General features: G+C 43.8%; 1 protein-coding gene across 4 annotated transcripts in view; it reads right to left on the reverse strand.

Moving 5' to 3' along the window:
- GSS (glutathione synthetase) overlaps positions 1 to 17,848 on the reverse strand; it is a 34,779-nt gene that overhangs the window by 14,953 nt on the left and 1,978 nt on the right. The window contains exons 1-3 of one of the 4 annotated variants that reach the window (XM_052651400.1): positions 9,634 to 9,735; positions 6,470 to 6,604; positions 1,236 to 1,381 (exon numbers count right to left, since the gene is read on the reverse strand). In XM_052651400.1, the coding sequence (XP_052507360.1) occupies positions 1,236 to 1,381; positions 6,470 to 6,598 (275 nt within the window). In that variant the 5' untranslated portion in view covers positions 6,599 to 6,604; positions 9,634 to 9,735. Of the gene's footprint in view, positions 1 to 1,235; positions 1,382 to 6,469; positions 6,605 to 8,215; positions 8,282 to 9,398; positions 9,597 to 9,633; positions 9,736 to 17,848 lie in introns of those variants that run through there. The other 3 variants (XM_052651399.1, XM_052651401.1, XM_052651402.1) reach the window with 3 other exon arrangements.

The raw sequence follows: 17,848 nt of genomic DNA on the forward strand, positions 1-17,848 counted from the left end.
TCATTTCACTTCACTTTAATGGTTTCCAAACGTCTCAGCATTATGAACCCTTCTCCTATTCACCGTCACACCAAACTGCACATTTTAAAAAGATTTTGTGTTTAACAAAATAAATTTTTTGATAAATTAATCAGACATGCAATTATATTTATGTGTGTATATATATGTGTATTCTCTATCTACACACACACAAATATTTAATTCTAATTTCATTCTAAAATAAATATCCATTGCCCCAGGGCCTCAAGGGAAAAAAGAAGTTAGGAGAGAAGAGACAAAGAGGGGTGGGTGGAATGAGCCATTTCAGGGGCCATGTATCCTCATGAACTGGGCGTGGCCTAGTATGCACCCCATCTCATCCAGAATGAGAGGCCTGAGGTGACAAGAAAGAGCCACTATTTAAGATGAGTAAAAAATCTGACTTTAAATCCAATAACCCCTTCTGCCCTCTATTTTCTCTAAAACTAGGCTGCATGCATGCATGCTAAGTTACATCTGACTCTGCGACCCTATGGACCGCAGCCTGCCAGGCTCCTCTGCATGGGAGTCTCCAGGCAAGAATACTGGACTGGGTAGCCGTGCCCTCCTCCAGGGGATCTTCCCAACCCAGGGATCGAACCGGAGTCTGTTATGGCTACCTGCATTGGCAGGCAGGATCTTTACCACTAGCGCCACCTGGGGAGCCCTGACCTTCTCTAATTCCAAATGGAAATTTCAGTCTTCAAAGCAGGGGGCTGGCCACAGGTCAGAGAATCACAGAATGTCAGCGTTGGAATGGATCTTAGATTTAGGCCAACCTCCCTTATAGCTCAGTTGGTAAAGAATCTGCCTGCAGCACAGGAGACCCCGGTTCAATTCCTGGGTTGGGAAGATCTGCTGGAGAAGGGATAGGCTATCCACTCCAGTATTCTGGCCTAGAGAATTCCATGGTCCATGGGGTCACAAAGAGTCGGAAATGGCTAAGCAACTTTCACTTTTACTTTCCCGTTTTACAGATGAAGAAATTGAGGCCCAGAGAAAGAACGGGACTTGTTGGAGGCCATATAAGCAAGTGGTACAGCCAGGGTTAGAAGCCAGCTCTCCTGACTTCTATTCTATTAATTTTCCTTTCTCTTGGGGAATACCTGTCCCCCACCACAAAGTCACTTGCTCGGGTAATACCTCATGAGTCCCAGTCTTCCAGTCCCTCAGCTCTAGCATCTCCTGCGCGCCCCACCCCACACCCTCCTCCGTACCTGGAGAGAGTCTGCTCCAGAAAGACAGCATTTTGGCTGACCGCATCCACCAGGAGGTTGAAGTCCGCCTGCACAGCATAGGCCTGCTCCAGCAGGGCACTTGGGACCCGTGAAGGGAAGAGTGTGAACGGAGCATAGCTCACCACCTGATCAAGGAGAGAGAGTGGGCATGGGTAGAATGCCTGTGAGTGTGTTGTCTTCCTGCAAACGTAATCCCATGGAAAGTGTCCCCATATTACTGAAAACACACAAACTGCAGAATACTGGTTACCTCTGGGAAGGGAGGGAGAACAGGATGAGGAGTGGGTATTAAGAGAACTTCTAGACTGTTTTTGACCAATCACTTCTGATTTTTTTTAAATGTAAAAAGATTAGAAATTACAAAGTCTAGACAAATTAGCCAAAAAATTATTGCACATTGACTGTATGCTTAGTACTGTTTTAAATACTTTACATGGATTCATCATTTAACCTTTTGAGAAAGACACTATTATTATCTATACCTACTAAACAGATAAGGGAACTAAGTCTCAGAGAGGTTAAGTAACATGACCAAAATGATACAAGGCTATTAAGTGAAACTGGGATTTGAACCATGATGGTTTCTAAACAGCCACCACACACACCCACCCACCCACCCACCCACACACACACACACACACACTTCTCCTGGCGGGTTCACATCCAAGCCAGTGCCCTTGCCTTCTGGTTGAGGGAGAGAGAGAGTCCCGCAGGCACTGCTGTAGCAGAAGTGGACTCTGGCCCGCAGAGGAGAAGCCAGGGGTGGTTTCCCCCCAGTGTTGGAGATGGTGACCCAGGTTGCCAGGCCTGGGATTCATTCAGCTGCATTCTGAGTTCTCTGGACTTTGGCAGAGTCAGGAAACCCAAATACCACCTAGAATACTATTTTTAGAAGGGGATAATACATTCCGAGATTTCCAACAACAAATGAAGTAGAACTTGGGAAAGAGGGACTTCCCTGGTGGTCCAGTGGCTAAGACTCCATGCTCCAAATGCAGGGGGCCATGGCTTCAATTCCTGGTCAGGGAACTAGATCCCACATGCTGCAAGTAAGAGTTTGTATGCTACAACTAAGACCTGGCACAACCAATAAATACAAAATTTAAAAAAAAAAAAAAAGAACTTGGGAAAGAGAAGATGACTTTGTGACTTATATTACGACTTTGTGCTTATATTATATTATGAAGCATTACTGAGTCTAACCTCTGAGTTAGTATGTTTGTCATTATGGTAGTATAAGTTAATGGTGTTTAAAGTTGCCATTTATAAATTTATTTTAAAAATATTATTATTTTGAATAGATAATACAAACACATAATATAAATTCAAAAGACACAGTGAAAAGCATGTCTCACTCTCACCCTGTCCCCAGTGACCCAGTTCTCCTCCCCATGATATGCTCATGTATTCATGATCATGCATGCATGCTCAGTCATGTCTGATTCTTTGCCACCCCATGAAAAATTATATACTAGTGTCTCACATACCCTTCTAGACTAATGTGTATGTATACATACATATTTTCTCTTTTTCTTAACACATGCAAAAGCATATAATATGTACATTGTTGTGTCCTTTGCTTTATAAATATTTCAGAGACATTTCCAAATACATTCAAATAGAATACTTTCATTATTTTCAGTGGCTGTATAGTATTCAATTTTTGTATATACCATAGCCTTCTAGTATGGAGAAGGCAATGGCCTTCAAGTATGGAGAAGGCAATGGCACCCCACTCCAGTACTCTTGCCTGGAAAATCCCATGAACAGAGGAACCTGGTAGGCTGCAGTTCATGGGGTCGCAAAATGTCAGACACGACTGAGCGACTTCACTTTCACTTTCCTGCATTGGAGAAGGAAATGGCAACCCACTCCAGTGTTCTTGCCTGGGGAATCCCAGGGATGGCAGAGCCTGGTGGGCTGCTGTCTATGGGGTCGCACAGAGTCGGACACGACTTAAGTGACTTAGCAGCTTAGCAGCAGCCTTCTAGTATGAACATCAAGGTGGTTTCCTTCTCTTCCCCTCCATCACAAATAGATGCTTCAATAAACATCCAAGAGTATACATTCTAGAAACACTAGTGAAGGAAATAGAAGATGATTCAAAGAAATGGAAAGATATCCTAGCCTCTTAGATTGGAAGAATTAATATTGTTAAAATGGCCATACTATCCAAAGCAACTAATTCCTATCAGAACAACCATGATATTTTTCACAGAACTAGAACTAATAATCCTAAAATTTGTATGGAACCATAAAAGACCCTGAATTGCAAAGCAACCCTGAAAATAAAAGAACAAAGTTAGAGGTATAATTCTCTCAGACTTCAGACTATACTACAAAGCTAGAGTAATCGAAACAGTGTGGTACTGGCAGACAAACAGACATATTGATCAATGGAACAGAAATAGAGAGCCCAGGAATAAACCCATGCACCTATGATCAGTTAATCCACAGCAAAGGAAGTAGGAATACACAGTGAGTAAAGATGGTGTCTACAATAAATGGTACTGGGAAAACTGGATAGCTATATGAAAAACAATGAGATTAGACCATTCCCTCAGACCATATTCAAAAATAAACTCAAAATGGTTTAAAGACCTAAATATAAGCCCTAAAACCATAAAATTCCTAGATGAAGACTTCCCAGGTGTTGCAGTGGGTAAGAATCTGCCTGCCAAAGTAGAGGACATGGGTTTGATCCCTGGTCCAGGAAGATTCCACATGCTGTTGAGCAACTAAGCCTGTGTGCCACAATGACTGAAATCTGTGTACTCTAGGGCCTGCAACAAAGAGTCGCTCCCACTCTCTGAAACTACAGAAAACCATTGTGTACCAGTGAAGACCCAGCCCAGCCATAAATTTAAATTATTTTTAAAAAAGACAAAAAAACTCCTAGAAGGGAACATAGGTGGAACACTTTTGACATAAGACAAAATGAAAAGACAGGCTACACAAAGGGAGAAAATATTTGTAAATGATATGACTGACAAGGGGTTAATATCTAAAATTTACAAACAGCTCATATAGCTAAATATCAAAAACCAAACAACCAATCAAAAAATGGGCAGAAGACCTGAATAGACATTTCTCCAAAGAAGACATACAGATGGCTAACAAGAACATGAAAAGATGCTCAAGATCGCTAATGAGAGAAATGCAAATCAAAACTACAGTGAGATATCACTTCACACCTGTCAGAATGGCTATCATCAAAAAGACTAAAATAACAAATTTTGGAGAGGTTGTGGAGAAAAATGAACCCTCAAACACTGTTGGTGGGAATGTAAATTGTTTCAGCCAGTATAAGAAGCTGAAAATGGAACTACTGTATGATCAAGCAATTCTACTCCTGGCTATATATCGGATGGGAATTAAAACACCAATTCAAAGAGAATTATAATCCTAAAGCCAGAGGCAGAACCTTTACAGTATCAGTCTGCCTTAGGTGAGAATCATTCTCATTCACTTGGGCCTCAAACCAGTTATTAAGTTTGGACCCTCCACCAGGCCCTTAACTTGGTTCTGGGCACAGAGAGACAAAAGAGATGCGGCTTGGTTAAAAAAAAAAAAAAAAGAAAAAAAAGATGGTGGCAGCTTTTTAGCCACTAACGGGAATAATTATAAGGTAAGTGTTAAGTCACAGAAGAGCTTGTCTAACACACTTCTTTGTGTAAAAAAATGGGAAAAAGGAATATATACATATTTTCTTGTTAAGAGTAAGGTAACAAAGAATAAACAAAAATGCTGAAACACGGGTTGCCTTTAGAGCAGGAGAACTGGGTGCTTAGGGAATGTGGAAGGGAGGACTGAACTGTAAACTCGTGCACCTTCTGAGTTTCAAACCATGAAAATGTCTTACCTGGTCACAAAACAAATTCTTTTTAAAGGGATGAGATTTTTTTTGTTTGTTTTGAGATGTGGTTTAGAATAAGCAGTTCTACTTTTATGTATCAACCCTAGAGAAACATTCATACAGGTGCCCAAACAGGCATGCGTGTGATTGTTTCCTGTAGGGCTTTATGTAATCATAAAACATGAGAAATCACCAAAATAGCCATCCATAAAGTTAAACGGTGATCCATTCACACTTGGAATACTATGAATGAAGGGAGTTGGAAAGAGTTCTAAGGCAGATTGTTAAATGAAAAACAAACATATACCTCATAGAATAATATACTTGATTCAGCTTGTTTCTTAAAAACTATATATAGTTAACCCGTGAACAACGGGTTTGAATTGCACAAGTTCACTGATACATAATTTTTTTCCACAGTAAATATTACAGTACTACATGATCTAAGGTTGGCTGAATCTGTGGATGCTGAACCTCTGATACAGAGGAACCATGTATATGGTGGGCCAACTGTACCCGCAGATCTTCAACTGTGCCGAGGGCAGACACCTCTAGTCCTTGTGTTGTTCAATGGTCAACTGCATTTATTTTTATATGTGCATACTAAGTCTCCTTAGTTGTGTCCAACTCTTTGCGACACTATTGACTATCCACGGGATTCTCCAGGCAAGAATACTAGAGGGGGTTGCCAGGCTCTCCTCCAGGGGACTCTTCCCAATCCAGAGATCGAAACTGCATCTTCTGTGTCTCCAGGATTGGCAGGCGGGTTCTTTACCACTAGTGCCACCTGGGAAGCCCCTCTTTATATACTTATATATGTATATAAATGCACAGAGAAAAACCTGGAAGGATATACCACAAACCAATTACACGGATGGTAGTATGATTAGGGGAGCTTAAAAAATAAGTTTACTGGACAAGGTGCTTCATGTGAATTATCTTCTAATTCTCTTACCAACTCCATAAGGTAGGCCCCATTATTATCTCTTTTTTATATTTGAAGAAACTGTAGCTGAGAGAGGCTAAGTAACTTGCCTAAGTCACAGTTTAAGCTCTTTAGACTTAAAGTTGATTACTCAACTTAAAGCATGATGCTTTTTAATATTACAGAGGTAACTTTAGAGATAAATTTTATAGAGATAGAGATAAATTTAAGAGATAAAATTAAGACAAATTAAGACAAGATAAATTTATCTCTTATAGAGATATAGATAGAGATAAATTTAAGCTACTGGAAAAAAAAATAAAGCAAAAGAGACGTGGGCTTTAAGTCCAAAGGAACTGCCTCCAGCCTAGCAGGGGCCTTGTAGGATCTAAGCTGTGTGGTCAATGCTGAGAAGAGGGGTCAGAGGCTTACATGCGAGGAGCTGGGTGCCTGTGAGGTCCTCAGCAACACACCCTCAGCCAGGGCCCGGTCCACAGCCTGCCTTGCTAGCTCCTCCAGCTGCTGTTCATCCTGCAAGAGGCTCCCCCAGCCGGTGGCCATCCCAACCTGCAAGAGAAGGAGAGAGGAGGGCTTAGTGACAGATGGCCTGGGGCCCAGCAACTGGCAGTGTGGTACAGGGAAGAGAACACTGGCTGGCAGCTCTTAACGACTTCCATGAGCACAAAATGGAAAGTCTGACGAAGCGTTTCCATTGACAGTCTCTCTTTTGAGTCCTAATACAATGACGGCATTATTCTCCCAGTAAGGAAGCGGAGGCTCAGAGAGATGAAGTGACTTGCTCAAGATAATGACTAGCAAAACCTGGACTTGAACCCAGGTCTCTGAACTCCCAGCCCAATGCTTTTCATTGGAGTGAGCGAGTGAAGTCACTCAGTCGTGTCTGACTCTTTGCGACCCCATGGACTGTAGCCTACCAGGCTCCTCCATCCATGGGATTTTCCAGGCAAGAGTACTGGAGTGGGTTGCCATTTCCTTCTCCAGAGGATCTTTCCGACCCAGGGATCAAACCCAGGTCTCCCGCATTGTAGGTAGATGCTTTACCAACTGAGCCACAAGGGAAGCCCTACTTTCATTGGAGAGAGAGGCGCTAATGTCATATATGACTGGGACAAGTTCTTTCTCTTCCCAGAACTGCAGGTTCTCTACCTGTGAAATAAGGGTCTGAACTAGACCATGGTTTCCAAACCGGCTGAATACTCTGCAGAGTATTCTTTGGAAAAGAATACAGATCCTAGGCCCTGCTAGAGATTCTGATTCAAGAGGTCTGAGTGGAGGGAAGAGCTGAAGCTCTCTTTTTTAAATAAATATTCCTGGAATGGGAACCACTGCAACATATTGTTAATTCCCTTTCTAGCTCCAACAACCCATGTAGGCAGGTTTCAAATAAATTATGCAAGAGTGGAGAAAAGGAGCCCTCCGCGGAATACTATTAAATGCAAATAAAGTGAACCCCTCCCTCATACTAACCAGAGGCAAAATTACTAGAAGGAAATGATGGCATTCCTTGTATGGACATCTATCATCGCAGAACCAAACACAGAAAACATTTCTGAGAAGTCATATTAGCAGGATAGGAATAACTGAAACCCAAGTTCCCAGTGTAATAGGAGTCCCACTGGCTGCCAGAGACACACCGGGTGAACCAACTCACACTTTGACACTCACTGACTATGCAGCAGGCCCCAGGGGTTTAAGAAGATCTGAAGGAAAAATTGTGTACAGAACACGGCTGCTCAGCTCAGTGGTCACAGGAAGAGAGCTGGAGAATGATCTCCATCATATTTGGCTCCATCCCCCACTCCCCATGACAGAACTGGTGCTAAACAAATCGTGAAAGTCTGTATGCCTCAGCACAATGTATTGAAAGAATGAGCATGTGATTTCAAAAGGGTCCTCCCAGGTGAGACACAGATAAGGGCAGTCCTAGCAGAGAACGAAACTCTGGGGTCAGTCAGATGGGTTTGAAGCCATGATAATTACTTCTTTTATAAATAAGGACACTGTGTCGATTAAATGAAAAATAAAATCTGTGTGCAGTGCCTTAGCAGTGTTTGGAGTTTTATATGTGGGAGCTTCTTTTCTGGCTGTACCCATTTTACAGTGAGAATACTTGTCAGAGGTGACACAGTAGCCTTGTGGCAAAGCCAAGACTAGCACCTGTGACTCTGACTTTAGAGCAATGGAACCCTCCAGTAGCCCCCATCTCTTCACAGCTCTGAGATTCCAACATCTTTGCCGGCTGTTGGCCTTTCGTTTAGCTGGTAAACGCTGACTGGCATTTTAATGCCAGGACCCGGACTGAGGATGCAAAGAAAGATAAGACAAAAATAATTACTATGAAAAATACTGATCGGGCCCTTTCTCATTCTACAGTCTCAACCCTTCTTGTGGCTTTGTTTTGCTGATGACATCAAATCTGTAACTTCACTGTAGTGCTTTTCCTGACCTTCATAGGAGAATATCCAACTGCTTACTGACAGTCTCCATAGAACCAGAATAGAATGTATTGTCTGCCCATAAATCTGCTCCTGCTCTTGATGAACCCCACCCAGGCACCCAAAGTGAAAGTCGCTCAGTTGCATTGGACTCTTTGCGACCCCATGGACTATACAGTTCATGGAATTCTCAGGCCAGAGTAATGGAGTGGGTAGTCCTTCCACAGGCACCCAAGCCTTGTATGTACTTCTTGCCTACACCCTTTCTGCCCAAATCCTGTGGATTCTAAGTATATTGTACTCTGAACTCCTTGATTTCTCTCCACCTCCACTGTTGGCAGCCTAATTCCGAATACCGCCATCTCTCCCCTAAGCACTGAACAGGTTCAGAGTGATTGATGTATCTTCAGGACACACCAGCTTCTCTCCCGCATCCAGGCCTTGGCATTTGATTCTCTGGGACAATCCTCACCCCTCCCGACCAGCGTTCACGACTTAAGTTTCAGAAGCTGTCCCTATTCCCCCCCCGGGGCTTCCTTCTACAGCTCATTAGTTTTCCCTGTTCGGTAAGGATAGGGGTCTTGATCACTTCTCTAGCTCCAGCGCCTACTGCTCAATTCGATGAATGTTAAATGAATGAATGGTGAATGAATGACAAGCTGGAGCCCGATCACCAAAAGCTTTAACACGCCCGCAAGAAAACCCGGTCGGACTTTAAGCCAAGGGCCAGGTCAATGCTTGCGGGAAGCCGGGGCCAACAACACGGTCTCTTGCCCAGGCTTGCCCTACCTCCTGGGCCCGCTTGCTCTCAGTGGGGGCAAAGTTTGGTTCTAATCGTTTCCCCTTCTGTTGTGTTTAAAGAAAACAAAAACAAAAACCCCCAACAACTCCGGCTCTAGTCTCACCGTCATCGAGTCCCCGACACCAGCCCGATCTGGAGTCAGATCTGGGGAATCTGAAATCAAGAAGCACCAGCCCCACCCCCTCACTGGACACCAGTTTCCAGGTCCCTGCCATGGGTGTGAGCGGCAACATCTCCGGGCCACCGGGGTTCCGATCGCTGACCAGACCCCTCCCTCGTGTCCTTCCTCCCGAAGAAACATGACCCTTGCGGGCCGCCGTTGCTGTGCCCCAACCTACTCTTCCGTCGTCCAGCCGCGTTCCTTACTCTGGTCTCCGACGCCTTAACCCGAGCTTCAGGGGGCGGGGCCTCGAGATGCAACGCGCTTGCGCAGACCGACCCGGCGGGGCTTAAAGAGCAGGGCGGGGAAGGAGGCTAGTACTTGCGGAGCTGGACGGCGTCTGGGAGGGGACAGTCCGTGGCTGGACCCAGGGGGATGGGACCTTGGGAAGGAGGGGAGTGCAGAGCACGTAGGGCGTCAGAGCTGGCGATGTCCGATGCAAGATGGGGGAACCCGGTGGCCAAAATGGGACAGTCACTACAAAGAGGACACACAGTTGATGGGGGTAGGAGTGGTCATAGAGGCCAGAGAGAGACAGAGACCCGCGCAGGGTCCCCATAGCACGCTGAAGGCTGAGCCAGTGTTGGAACCCAGGCTTCTGTTTTCTACTTAACTGGGTCCCAGAAAACAACACCCGATTTCTCCAGCCATGGGGCAGCTTCAGGAAAAGCCTTAATGGCAGAAGCAAAGTAGTTTCTCATTTTTCCTGCAGTTTTAAAGTTAGGAACTTTTGGAGAAGGAAATGGCAACCCACTCCAGTATCCTTGCCTGGAAAATCCCATGGACAGAGGAGTCTGGTGGGCTATAGTCCATGGGGTCGTAAAGAATCGGACACAACTGAGTATCTGAGCATGTTAGGTGAGGACCCCTAAACTTCCGTCTCTCATTACTGGGTGGCTGTTCACCTGTTTCTGCACATTTCAGCATGAACCTGGCACAAGAGAGATTGCTTCAGACTGAGAGTGCCCGTCTGCTCCCCCGCAGGTGTGTGGGAGCCTGGGGCTTCTTGGGGGGGACGTGATGCTCTTGGTTATGGGAGTTGGACTCCTTTGGTGCTGCCTTGAGCCGAGGATGGTTAGGGAGGGGAAGTGCAGCATCAAATTAAGGGTGCAGGGGCTGGCTAATAGCTTTCTTATAGATCAGTAATCAATTAGAATTAAAAACCTAGAAACAAAAAGAAGAAAATATAATAATAACATTAAAAACCCAGTACCATTTACATTAGCACCAAGAAAGAAGAAGAAAGGAAACAAAATATTTAGGTATAAATCTAACAAAATATGTACAAGATCTCTGAGGGAAAACTACAAAGCTCTAGGTCTGTACGTACAATGGAACATTATTTAGCCTTAAAAAAAAAAATTCTGAGACATGCTACAATGTAAATGGATCGTGAAGACACTAAGCTATGTGCAATAATCCAGGGGCCAAGGACAAATTCTGTAGGATTCCATGTGTGTGAGATACCAAGAGTAGTCAGATTCACAGAGACAGAATGGTTATTGCCAAGGATGCGAGGGAGGGAATGGAAAGTTACTGTCTAATGGGTTGTGAGTTCAGTTTGAGAAGTTGAAATTCTGGACATGAATGGTGGTGTTGGTACAACGTGCATGTCTGTAATGCTACTAGATTGTATATTTTAAAACATTAAATTTCATCTTATGTATATTTTCTCACAATAAAAAAAAAAGGACAAAAAAAAATAATAAAGTTAGGAACTTTGAGGGTGATCCAGTGCTTCACAAAATGTCCAATATCACTTACACCAGAATCTTCTGCAGTTTTGTTTTTTTTTTAATGCAGATTTTTGATCCCTATCCTTCCTCACCCCTTGGCAGTGCCCCAGTTCTTTTAACTGTTCCTTCCTTCTGGGTTGTAATAGGGTCTTCTCAGTCTGAAGCACCTGATATTAATTTTAATTAAACTGAATTTATCCGTCTAGGCTCTGGGGAATTAACCATGAGAAAGACAAGAGCCCCTCATTATACATCTGATTATTAAAGGTAGATAGGTAAACTCTTTTTCTGGGGAAGTAGGGAAGCCTTCCAGGGTCTTGAAGGATGGGTAAGAATATGTAAGCAGTGAAGGAAGTAGGGGTGGAGGTGAGAGGCAGGAATGGGGACAGTGTACCAAACAGCTGGAGCAGAAACAAAAAAGCCGAATAATGAATGTGGCTAGTTTTGTTTTGGAGACAAGGAGGAGTCTGGTGCAGACACTGGGGGGTTGGAGCAGCCTCTTAGGAGCTCATTCTTGGAGGAAGCCTTGGATACTAGGTTAAGAAGTTTAGCATTTGTGCAATGAGTTATCTAAAGATATTAAGCAAGAAAGAGATGTGGTGTATAAGATACTGGTAACAGCATGGCTGATGGTTTATAAGCGCAGAGACCAAGGCCAGAGAGAGAGCTCAGAGGGAGCTAAAGTATGAGATAATGAGGCAGGCCTGAGAAGATGGAGAGACGGGGACAGACGAAAGAGATATTTAGGAGAGAGAACTATGACTGATGATAAATCAGTGGCCCAATCCAGAGGACAGGATGGTTCCAACTCCTTAAACATGCTCTATCTACAGGACACGCAGCTTTCCAGTTTTGTTGGTGGGAAGGAAGGGAGAGGTGGTCTGCTTGTTGTCACAACAGTGATTCCACTGTTTTGCCTGCTTTTGTACCTAAGAGAGAGACTGAAGCAGCAGTTACTGTAATAAAACCCAGGTGCCAGGAAAAATCCTGTGTTAACAAGGAACAAAGGAATCTATTTCTAGTGCAGTGTGAAATTAAAAATTAAAAACTGTGACCCAGCGTTCTCAGTGCAGGTTCGTTGGGTGCCGAATGATATATATCAGGTGCCTATTGGTGAGATTTGGAGAGTATCCCAGACCTTAACACCTCTTTGGTTGAGTTCTCTCACATTGTGGCAGATAAGGTATCTTCATTCCCATTTTGTAGATGTAGCAGCTGAGCCTCAGAAGTTACGTGATTTGTTCAAAAGACCCCAGTTTGTGGTGAGACTGGGAGTGAGGGGCTGTTGGCCACGCATCTTTTCAGCGAGGTTTTGCCTTTCTTGCTCCCTCTGCCCAGATGCTTTTTCCCCTTGTTACTGTTGTTTAGTCGTTAAGTCATGTCTGACTCTCTGCAACCCCATGAACTGCAGCATGCCAGGCCTCCCTGTCCATCACCAGCTCCTGAAGTTTACTCAGACTCACGTCCGTTGAGTCGGTGATGCCATCCAACCTCTGCTTTTCCCCATAAATCTTGGCATAAGTGGCTCCTTCTTGTTCAGATGTTTCCTCCTCAGGTGATATCCCCATCTGATCAGCCTGTATCACATTTTCCTGTGTATTTTCTGCATAGCACTTCTTAGTATCTGAAATTATTATTATTATGGGTTTCCCTCCACTCGAAAGTGAGCTCCATGAAAATAGGGGCAGTATCTGTCTTGTTCACCACTTTAGCCTCAGCACCTGGAATAGTAGATAGGGGAGGGAAACCAGATTAGGTTAAATCATGGGATGTTTCAGGTGCTTCTCATAAGCTGTCTTATTTGATCCCCTCCCAGCCTTTGCAGGTGGGTACTGTATCTCCTTTAGATGGATAAGAAAAACACAAAGTGAGGTTGAGTCTGTGGTCTGTTACTTTTGAGGCCATAGACTCCTTTGAGAATCTCCATTAGATGTAAACATTTTGCAGACCATGGGGAGGAGTTCAAAGACCTCTCTGGGCTGACTCAGGTATCCCAGATCAAGAAGGCCAGGATTAGGGAACTTGCCCAAGGTCTTTCTGGCCTTATGCCTTTGCTGGTTCCTCACCCCATGGCAGGGATAGATTCCCTTTAGTGGACAACAGGGAACCTGCCGAAGATTTTGGAGCAGACAGTTTATGATGCCCCGAGTCCTTCAATGTCTCCGACACGAGTTCAAATCCTGCCTCCACAAATTACCAGTGTGACTGTGGGCAAGGCCTTTCACATCTCTGGATCCCCTCATTTCCTTCACTTTCAAAATGGAATCTTTTTTCTAATAATAGCTAATCTTTATTTGATCTGCTCGTTAAGGGCTGGGTACTTCGGTGCTGGCTTTGCGGTTGCTATCTCACTTCCACCATGACCCTGGGAGGTGAGGACTGTTATCATGTCCATTTTACAGCTGGGGACTTGGAGGCTTGAAGAGATGCCCTGACTTGCCAAAGATCATGGAGCTTCACATTCTTTGCCACTGTGCCCCTATACATGCACCTTGGGGTGTGCCATGAGCTCAGGCTTCGCAAAGCTGACTTCTGAATCCATTACAAACTCTGTTCTTAGGGTTTGTGGGAACAGTTGAGTCTGGATGAGGTTAAAAAAGAGAAGAATGGCTACACTGCTGTGTGAATGGAGGCCAGTCTCTTGAATTTGTATGTTGCCTTTCGCCCATAAGGGCCTCTGGCCAAGCCTAGACTGGGCCTCTTGACTGGGACATCTGTGTTGTCCCAAGGTCTGCAGTTGTGCACGTGGCTGCTGTCTCTTTTTAGCAATGGCATCACTTTGCCTGGAATTATGAGGCTGTCTCCCTACCTGGCTGAGGGCCACTGCTTGGCCATTCAGAGTAGAATTCCTCTGTCTTCCAGCCCATAGCACAGGCCTAGCCCAGCAGTGCTGCTCAGGAAATGCCTTGGGAACCAAAGGGAGGACTTCTCCATGTGTTGAGGATTTACTGTGTGCCAGGCCCGTCCCAGACACTTTATATGTGTTATCTCATTTATAAGCTGCAGGAATCCTAGGAGGGAAAAGTCACTGTTCCCATTTTGCTGAGAAGAAACAGACTCAGCTGGGCTTTGCCTTAGGCACACTTGGGATAATTGATGGCATCAGGACTGATGCCAGGGCCTGTGTGCTCATGGTGTGTGATGAATTCTTGAAGCTGTAGGCTGATAAAGGGGAGACACACTCCTCAGCACCTAGGATCCTCAGAGACTTTCTACTCACAAGCTTCTAGTCCAGCTCTCATTTCATCCAAGAGGAAGCAGAAGCCCAGGAAGAAGCGATGACTTACTCTCTGACAGTCCCTTTTTTCCACTTACGACTTATCCTTATGGGACTACCTGCAGGGCAGGGTGAGGTCCGATTTTACCCATTATTATGCTACTCAGGGGAGCTTCCCAGGTGGCCCAGCATTAAAGAATCAGCCTGCAGTGCAGGAGACTCGGGTTCAGTCCCTGGGTTGGGAAGATCCACAGAAATGGCAACCCACTCCAGTAGCCTTGCCTGGAGAATCCCACCAACAGAGGAGCCTGGCGGGCTACAATCCATGGGGTCACAAAGAGTCGGACATGACTTAGCGACTAAACAATACCAGCCAGGTAGCTGGTATTGTTGACACCCAGTAAATGCTTTTAAATTTTATTTATTATGAAAGTATTGAGAAAAGTATAAAGATCAGTGTAACAGACACCCATATACCCACCACCCAAAAACTGCTAATGTAGCTGAAGGCCCCTGTGTGTCCCTTTAAACTGCCCCACCCCACCCCCAGCAAAGTTAAGAGTCTCCAGTATTTGTTGTTTGTTATTCTATGCCATTTTTAAATTGAGATTTAATTCATATACCATAAAATTCAACCTTTTCAAGTTTTTCAGTTTGGTGACTTTTAGTGTATTCACAAGACTTCATCTATCATCACTATCTAATTCCAGAACAATTTCACCCCTAAAAGGAACCCTATACTCATTTATCAGTGACTCCCCCCATTCTTCCCTCTCTTCAGCCCTTGGCCATCACTAATCTGCTTTCTGTCTCTATGGATTTGCATATTCTGGACACTGAATGTAAGTGAAATCTTGTACGTGGCCCCTTGTGTATGGCTTCTTTCATTTATCATAATGTTTTCAAGGTTTATCCATGTTGTAGTATGAATCAATATTTCATTCCGTTTTTGCCTGAATGGTATTCCATTGTGTGAATACAGCAGGCAGGTGAATTATCCATCAGTTGGTGGAAATTTGGGTTGTTTCTGCTTTTTGTTATTATAAATAGTGCTGCTATGAACCAGTTTTTGTGTATATTTTCAGTTCTCTTGGGTATGTAAGTGGATTCGCTGGGTCACATGGTAACTGTTTTACTTTTTGAGGAACTGCCACTGTTTCTAAAGTGGCTGCACTATTTTACATCCCCACCAGCAATGTACGAGAGTTTTAATTTTTATATCCTCACCACTTGTCTGTTTGATTATGACAATCCTAGTGGGTAGGAAGTAGTATCTCATTGTGGTTTCCATTTATATTTCCCTAATAACTGAGTTTGCCTGGTGGCTCAGACAGTAAAGAATCTGCCTGCAATGTGGGAGATCCAGGTTCAATCCCTGGGTTGAGAAGATTCCCACCAGCATTCTTGGGGCTTCCCTGGTGGCTCAGATGGTAAAGACTCTGCAGTGTGGGTAACCTGGGTTCAATCCCTGGGTCAGGAAGATTTCCCGGAGAAGGATATTGAGCATGTTTTCATGTGCTTATTGGCCATTTGTATATCTACTTTGGAGAAATCTCTGTTAAAGCCTTTTACCCATTTTAAGGGCAGAGGATATTGCTGTTTTAAGAATTGTTTATATATTCTGGATACCAGACTCTTTTATGATATATGTAATATATTTTATTTTATATATACATATATATATATATATATATACACACACACACACTCTTATACCAGATATATGATTTGTAAATAGTTTCTCCCATTCTGACAGTTTTCTTTTTGGCTTCTTGATAGTGTCCTTTGGAGCACAAATGTTTTAAATCTTGATGAACTCTAATTCATCTATTTCTTCTTCGGTTGCTTGTGTTGAGCGTCATGTCTATGAAACCATTGCTTAATCTCAAATCATGAAGACCTAGAGCCAGTTTTCTGAAGCAAGAGAAGCTACCGCAATGAGCAGCCTGTGTGCTGCAACTAGAGGGTAGCACCCGCTCTCCATAACTCCAGAAAAGCCCGCGTAGCATTGAAGACCCAGCGCGACCGAAAGTCAGTCAATACAGTTATTAAAAGGTTTAATCACAAAATCATGGAGACTTTACACCTATGTCTTTCTCTGTGAGATTTATAGTTTCTGCTCTTCAACCATTTGATTCATTTTTAGTTAATTTTTGTATATGGTACGAGGTTGGTCATATGCATTTTTAGTCCTTTTACTCGGTGTGTGTTTGTAAAAAATAAATGAGTCTGTTTTTCCTGTTTTTTGGACTTTAACTAACATACGTGTTCTTATGCACCTTGATTTTTCTCATTCAGTCTTATGTTGGGAGAGTCATCCATGTTGGTAAGAGTAATCCGTTCATTTGTTTTCACTGGTCTTCAGGTTTCATTGCATAGAAACACCACATTTCATTTGCCTTTTGTCCTATGAATGATCCTTCCAATTGTCTCTAGTATTTTGCTATCACAAATGATAAACAGTCTAACATGTGTCTCCTTGGGCGATATGTTGAAGGTCATGGGCATATTCAGCTTTACTAGATAATACAAAATTACTCTCCTAAGTGGTTTTACAAATATGTATTCCTGCCAATGATGTATTAGAATTGCCCTTATACAGCATCCTCACCAGGACTCACTCTTGTCAGGCTTTTTCGATTTTGTCGGGCTGTGTGCGTAGGTGCTTCAGTCGTGTCCAACTCTTTGAGACCCTATGGACAGACTGTAGCCCAGCAGGTTCCTCTGTCCATGGGATTCTCCAGGCAAGAATCCTGGAGTGGGCTGCCGTGCCCTCCCCCAGGGGACCTCCCCCACCCAGGGACAGAACCCACGTCTCTTATGGCTCCCGCACTGGCAGGCGGGTTCTTTACCACTAGCGCCAAGTGGGTGTGAAATGGCATCTTATTAGGATTTCCCAGATTAATAGCAAAATATTTATTTTTCAGTAAATATTTGCACGATTGAGTGGACGGCATGAAAGTAGAATGAATTCAGCTCTTTGATGAGATGACCCTTGGCTCTGCCTGTGGCTAGAGGGTGGCAGGGCTCTGGGCCTAGACTGTTGGCTATTTGTAGAGAGACCCTAAAACTAGGAAGTGTTGAGTGAGACTGACAACTCTGTATATGTGGGGGAAGGCAGTGGTCACCCTGAAACCAGTGATAGGATTGTTGCCTCAGGGAGAGGGTATCGTCTTTCCCTTCTATCTCCCCAAACTTTCACCAAGAAGGAAGGGAGGTGGAGAGAAGCCTGAAGGGAACTGTATAGGATGACAATAGGGTCCCACCATCTTAGGAATGACCCTTTCTTGAGGACCTTCTCATGGTTTCTGTATAGATGGTATATATTTTCCTTGTTTATTCACTAAGTTTGGGAATGATAATAATAATAAAAATAATAGTAAGGATTGTGTATTGAATACATTATATGTGGGGCATTGCGCCTTTTCCTTTTTATAAGT

The sequence above is a fragment of the Budorcas taxicolor genome, chromosome 13 (assembly GCF_023091745.1).
Source record: "Budorcas taxicolor isolate Tak-1 chromosome 13, Takin1.1, whole genome shotgun sequence".
In the NCBI taxonomy this organism is placed as follows: domain Eukaryota; kingdom Metazoa; phylum Chordata; class Mammalia; order Artiodactyla; family Bovidae; genus Budorcas; species Budorcas taxicolor.